General features: G+C 36.7%; 1 protein-coding gene across 1 annotated transcript; it reads right to left on the bottom strand.

The window, feature by feature from the left end:
- Positions 1–5249: 5249 nt before the first annotated feature.
- LOC308696827 (4-galactosyl-N-acetylglucosaminide 3-alpha-L-fucosyltransferase 9-like) lies at positions 5250–6344 on the bottom strand (the record flags this gene model as incomplete). Its single annotated transcript, XM_081375727.1, has 1 exon — positions 5250–6344. One exon carries the CDS (start codon positions 6342–6344, stop codon positions 5250–5252), a length of 1095 nt encoding a protein of 364 aa, XP_081231853.1.
- Positions 6345–7533: the final 1189 nt, after the last annotated feature.

Below are 7533 nucleotides of genomic sequence, written 5' to 3'. Positions count from 1 at the left end.
GTATCAAACACGCTCGCATGAATTAATATGAAACTCGGTCCACATATAGATCTCATCGGGCCGAACAACTTTACCCCGGTCAAGTTTTACGCCAGCCCAACAGGAAGTCGGCTATTATGGGTTGTTTGGAAAACGCTTGCTGTGGAATGTGAAATACTCCTCCTAGAAAATTCACCGTGTCCCCTTCAAACTCGGTGTGCATGTAGTCAAGACTTTGAGGATGCTAAATTGCGGACGGATTTTTGATATCTCGAACGGTTTGGCTGTGGGGAGGAATCGAATTTATGGCGAGAAAATAGAAACACGGAAGTGGAATAACTTCTGCATACATTAACTGATCTTGATGAAACTTCAGCAGTGTGTTCGTGGTAAGAGGCCGATCAGATGGATGTAGCTATTGTGAGTCAAAGTTATAGCGCCACCAACTGGCAGCAGGAAGTGTGTCACTTTCAACATGCTTTTGACAAAAGTGGGGGGGGGGGGGGTAGTTTTAACTACAGTAAAGAAAAAATAGTTTATATATTGTTCTCATCAAGCCGGACAACTTTCTAATTTACATTCAATAGCTCTGGCCATCAGGAAGTCAGATATTTTGGTCTGAATGTGAATTTTTTTGCAAAATCAGCCTCTGAATTTTTAGCCACTCCTCTTAAACTATTTATTTTATTCGTACCAAACTTTTTCAACATGATGAAACTACATTAAATATGCTAAATTGTGAATGGATAATAAATATCTCAAACGGTTTTGCTATGGCGAGGGATTAAATAATGTCCAAAAAGGAAACACTAAAAATCTTCTAAAAATGTAATTATATACCATTTATTTCTATATAAAAGTATACAAATATCACAACTAAACCCATTTTATTCTGTTTTTGCAATTCAAGAAGAATGAAAAAGTTAAAACAGGCTATTTAGTGCTATTTGGTTCAACAAAAAAGCAAACATAGGGCTATACTGCCCTCTTGTGTCCAAAAGGACATCAAAATAGTATATAAAACTTTTTACCAGGTAGGCCAATATTGTATTTAAATATACATTTATTAGGTATGTGTCTGAGGATATTTTCCCACCGGTTAATCGACGTGTGACACGAGTGGGTGCTTTTAAATCGCTAATATAATAGTGAAAGAAAAATAATGATAATGTTGCACACACAAATCACACACATGTGGGAAAGAATGATGCTTTTAAACAACACTAAACCGCCATTAGGTGTCGCCAGGCATCCATCTTAATAAGCGAGTCATTGATTCATTCGTTCAAACGATTCGTTCGAATGAGTCGATCATGATTAAGACAGATGTTTATGGATTGATCATTCAATCTTTGAGTCAACCGATTCGTTAAAAATGCTGAATCGTTCAGTTATGAGAAAACACGTGATGGTTCTGCCGTGATCTTTGTTTAACTATTTTCGCTGCTGAAACCAGGCATGGCGTTATGGGTGGGCCTGACGGGCCTAGGCCCACCCACTTTTTAACAGGCCCACCCAAAACTTTTCTTCAAAAAGAAAAAAACTTTTAATATATTCTAAGTTTGTCAAGAATTATAAAAAAATAGCAATAAGCTCATCATTTGTGCTAAAATAGTCTAAATGTTTAGTTTTTAAAACAATTTTAAAAAGCTGTTATCTATTTTGATGTTTCTGCGCAAGTTCAGCATGTGGTTCGGGTTTGTTCCGATCAGAGCGCATTTCTGAATATTCCGCACCACTCGCTCATTCTGCAGGGTCGCTCGCTCAACCCAGAATTGCCTGCTGCCTGGCTCGAAAATATGCGGAATATGGGCTGCCTCCGACTATTTTTTTTTTCTAGTCGACTAGTAGTTTTTCATATAAAGCCATTCGTGGACAAATCGTAGGCTATATTATTTTAATTACTTAAACAGGATATGAGTGTTTACGTAATATAGCCACACTCAAGCGCACGACCGCACACATAAAGCTTGCCACAAAGAACCGGTAAAAGTAATGATTATGAATGTGTCTAAAATAGCAAGGAGACATTTAATTGTTTATTAATAAACTGGTGTTTTCTGTGTCGCTCCAAAGATGAAGTTGACGATGCGGACTCCCATTGAACGCCAGAGATGGATTGGAGATATGGATAACATAATCAGAGAGTAGCCTATTTCTTTTGGTTTTGAATATTTTCGTTTAAAAGTAGACATTTCAAACTTTCTATAACAGATAGCCTATATTTCTAAAATCTGTGAGGCACAAGCTGAGTTTCGGCGCCCTCCAGTTCACGTGCAATGCAAGTGATCGTGTTGGTGCCTTATTACATTGTCTGCTATATTCCTTCTCATTTATTAAATAAAGGTAATTGGTTGATAAAACATTGATCAAAATTAAGATACAATTTATAAAAAACGAAAACCTTTTAAAAAGAGTCTTTCTACAAAAAAAACAAAAAAAACCCTCAATGAAGTGGTCAAAATCATATGGAAGTTTGTTTCCGCCACTGAATAAAACATTTTAAAAGATAATTGCGACTTTTTATCTCACAATTGCGAGTTTATATCACGCAATTCTGACTTTATTTCTCAGAATTGCGAGATATAAAGTCAGAATTCTGACTTTTTTCTCGCAATTGCGACTTTATATCACGCAATTCTGACTTTATAACACATAGCCTAACACATAATTGCGAGTTTATATCTCGCAATTCTGACATCTTTTCTCAGAATTGTGAGATATAAACTCACAATTGTGAGATATAAAGTCCAATTCTAAGGGGGGGGGGGGAGAGACGGACTTTTTTTTTTTTTACCTTAGAATAGTTTATATCTCACAATTCTGACTTTATAACACGCAATTGCGACTTTATATCATGCAATTCTGACTTTATATCTCCCAAATGCGTATTATAAAGTCAGAATTGCGTGATATAAAGTTGCAATTGCGAGAAAAAAAGTCAGAATTCTGACTTTATAAGACGCAATTGCGACTTTATTTCACGCAATTCTGACTTTATATCTCGCAATTCTGAGAAATGAAGTCAGAATTGCGAGATGTAAACTCGCAATTGTGAGATAAAAAGTCGCAATTATCTTTTTTATTATTATTATTTTGTGGCGGAAACAAGCTTCCATAAAATCATGTCTTACCCACTCCATGTCACATCTTTCTCGGCGACCAACGCCGTTGCTCGGAGGGCGCCAGCGCCGTTGCTCGGAGGGCGCCAGCGCCTCTGCCTCGCGAGTGGATGATAGCCCTGAAGACTCCTAGCAATGGTATACCTTTAGTGAAGTTATACCTTAAGAGTCTTCGTAGCGCACTAAGAGACAAAGCCAGGTATGATGCGTAATGGAGATTACAAAGCGCTCTTCTTTGGTCAGAACCATGGAGAGCGATCGCGAATAGTTCCGTCTTATGCACCGAAACTTTTTACAATGCAACAAAATATTCAAAGAGCATCAAGCTATTAAAATCTATATTATGTATACTCACAGATAATATAACAGTATATTAGTCAATAATTTTTATTAGGTTAAACAGTGATTGGATAACGTTTTTAATTTAAGGCCCACCCACAATTGGTCTGGCCCATCCAAAACTGGAATCCTGGCGCCGTGCCTGGCTGAAACAGAACAAAAACAGTCAACATTGAATCTAAAATGTAAGTGACTTAATTGTAATTGTTTATTAACCTGTTGTATGAAATCTAGGGGTGGGAGAAAAAATGTATTCTTAGATGCATCGCGATGCGGACGTGGACGATTCTGAATCGATTCACAAATGTCAAAAAATCGATTCTCTAAAAAAATATTTTTCTAATAACGTAATATTGACGGAAGGCAAAAGGCGGAACTCTAAGCGGACGTGCGTGCAGTCTGTGGCGCGCACATAACAGAGAAGTTTCTTCTGCTCACCAAGGCTGCATTTATTTGATTAAAAATACAAACAAAAACAGTAATATTGTAAAATATTATTCCAATTTAAAACAGCTGCTTTCTATTTTAATATATTTTAAACTGTTATTTATTCCTGTGATCAAAGCTGAGTTTTCAGCATCATTACTCCAGTCGTCACTGTCACATGATCCTTCAGAAATTATTCTAATATGATGATTAAAACTCAAGAAACATTCATTATTATTTTAAATGTCGAAAACAGTTGTGTACAGTCTTTGATGAATAGAAAGTTCAAAAGAACAGCATTTATCTGAAATCTAAAGCTTTTGTAACGTTAAACACTACCGCTCAAAAGTTTTGGGTTAGTAGCCTAATAATTAAAATTTTATTTTTGGGGGAAATAAATAAAATAAATCAGTACTTTTATTTATGAAGGATGAGTTAAACTGATCAACAGTTACAGTAAAGACATTTATAATGTTAAAAATATATATATTTGAAATATATGCTGTTCTTTTGAACTTTACATTCATCAAAGCATTTTGAAAAAAAAAATCTGTACACAACTGTTTTCAACATTGAAAATAATTATGAATATTTATTGAGCATCAATCATCATATTAGTATGATTTCTGAAGGATCATGTGACACTGAAGACTGGAGTAATGATGCTGAAAACTCAACTTTGATCACAGAAATGAATTACTATGTAAAATATTTAAAAATTGAAAACAGCTGTTTTAAATTGGAATAATATTTCACAATATTACTGTTTTTGTTTGTATTTTTAATCAATAAATGCAGCCTTGGTGAGCAGAAGAGACTTCTCCTAAAAACATTAAAAATCTTACTGACCCCAAACTTTTAAACAATAATATATATATATATATATATATATATATATATATATATATATATATATATATATATATATATATATATATACATATATATATATATATATATATATATATACATATATATGTATGTGTGTGTATGTATGTATGTGTGTGTATGTATGTATGTGTGTGTATGTATGTATGTATGTATGTATATATATATATATATATATATATATATATATATATATATATAAATATAGCTGCGAGCAGCGATGGAGGGCCCAAGCCGGTGGTACCGCCACCCCGGTGCCTTTAGGTAACTAAAGGCGCCGGGGTTGCGGTGCCACCGGCTTGGGCCCGTAATCGCTGCTCGCAGCTATGTTTTTTTTTTTTTTTTTGCTAAATTATGCTGGTCAAGAAATCAAGAATTTATTGTCAGAGCTAGAACTCGAAATCAAGCATCTGTTTTCTTTATTTAAAAAAAAAAAAAACTTTGTCCATGACGGAAAAGGCATCTGTGACTGAAGTCTATTGTTAACATCAGTTGTCAACCCCAGTACCAGCTGTTAAGATCATTAACTACTCTATAGTTCTTGTTTCTCCTGATATGATCGCAAGCATGACAGGCTTGCTCAGGACCAAAGAAGCTTGCTCTTGCTACAAAATGTTCCCTCCAGGTGAAGAACTGCCTGTACAAATCATCATTTTGGTCCAGAAGCTTAAGATGTTCAGCTAGCTCTTTGGGGGAGTTGAAGTCATCCACATGGATAAAGGCACTTCCTGGTATGAATTCCTCATAGTTCTTCCTGGGTGGGCCGAGGACCACGGGAACAGTGCCGAGAGATAGAGGGTTGTACAGTTTTTCTGTAATGTAGTCTTTATGGATGGAGTTCTCAAAGGACAGGTAGAATTTACAGCTGGACACCACATCTGAATAATCTTTAGCACTAATGCGCCTGTTGAAGTGATTTCCATAGGTTTCTATACTAATGTGTTCTTTTAACTCTTCGTAGTATTTTGACCGCTTAAAGTTTGAGTTCCAGTTACTTACAATCCAGCAAACAAGTTTATTCTTATGCGGGATTTCATCATGTTTCTTTCCACCAGTGTTCTCTGAGATTCGCCCGTAAGGGACCATGATGTCTGAATCTTGTCTGTAAGTCGTGGTCAGATTAAACAGATTGTTTAGATTTGACCGCTGTCCTGAGTTACTGGGAGATTCCATGTTCATCCAGACCCATTTCTGGAATGGAGGTCGTGGCAGATTCGGCATGTTGGATAAGTCCCCATAGATGTCTCTGTGATGAAATAAAACGCCATGTGCTTTGTTAAACTGACTCTTGTCGACTGTCAAGTGGCAGCCATGGATGTTGTACATTGAACTACAGAGTCCTAAATCAAACGGATGCCCAAAAGGCCACATCCAGATCAGGAGAATGGTGTCTAGATCGCCTCCCTGCGATGAAGCCGCTTCTGTTTGTGTTAACTGGTGTCTGAGAGAGGTGAAGTTCACCATACAGGTGTTGTTCACTATTTGGATTTGATTTGGCGTCTTAAGAGCATTGATGCAGATGTTTCCGCAGACATCATGTTTGGGAACGGCTGGACAGTTTAACCAGTTTACTGATGGCTCATAATACATGTAGAATATTGCTGAGAAAAGTGTCATCAAAACCACTGCGATGAAGAGGTTCTTACAGGATGTGGAGGAGTTTTGGGACTCCATCTTTGACCTTCTGTGGAGAGAGCATGAGTAAGTGCTGGTGTTTAAATATATTTCTAGATTTGTGTTATAACTGCTCTGATTAGCTCTATAATTCATATCTTAGGAAGATTTTTTTTTCATAACCCATGAAAGGCTACTTAAGGGCACATGGTTTCAAGGACACAGATATAACCCAGGTGGCAATGATTTTTTATTGCTTTAATTAGGACCAAAAATGGGCAATAAAACACCTTTTTTCACATCCTTACAAGTGTTTTTTAATGGAACTTTTTAGGGTTACTTTTGAGTGTGTGTGTGTGTGTGTGTGTGTGTGTGTGTGTGTGTGTGTGTGTGTGTGTGTGTGTGTGTGTGTTTTAACGTATTATTGGTCATGAAGTAATTAAAAACAGCTGATCTGCTTATATGGAGATCAACAAATTGGATGTGTTTAAGACAAAATCTTGCACTTAAGCAAGGTTACTACAGGTTACACATTGAGTTGACAGTTTGAACGTTCTTGTTTTCCATTTTTTTTACTTCAAGATCTGAGGTGAATTATCCATTGGTGCTTTCAGTACGGCTACAAATGGAACACTAAATAATGTACTAAATTATACATTTAGACATTACTGTTGCACTTAAGAAACATAAATGGCAAACACACCAATAGCGGAGCAAAACATTGCTGCTTGTTTGAACCTTGTTCGAGTTCGGTGCAGAGTTCTCCGATGCCAGCCACAAATGTCTCTAAGTCAGATAAAACTGTGCTGATATTCTCAAACTGATGCGTAAAACAGGGGAAACACTGCGCCATGTACATCAATCCAGTTAGAATGCTTTTCAACCCACAAATTTACTATGGATTTACTGTAGTAACACTAACTGTAATCATGGTATTGTGGCAGAAATGTAGCAAATACATATTGAATTGTATTATGTTATTGTCAGGGTCCTGTCCATGTCTCTGTTCAACGTTTCTTTGTTTGTCTTGTGTCTGAGCACATGGCTCTGTCTCTGTTTGTGTTGGCCATGTGCTCCTCTTATCCAGTTCTTCTATGACTATGGCTAAGGGCCATGAGTACGATGATGCGGCCCCTCTGTCTGCCTGGATGATCCCCTGCCACAG

Source organism: Scardinius erythrophthalmus, assembly GCF_964197995.2.
Source record: "Scardinius erythrophthalmus genome assembly, chromosome: 10".
Classification (NCBI taxonomy): Eukaryota; Metazoa; Chordata; class Actinopteri; order Cypriniformes; family Leuciscidae; genus Scardinius; species Scardinius erythrophthalmus.
This window is presented reverse-complemented; position numbering and strand designations above follow the sequence as displayed.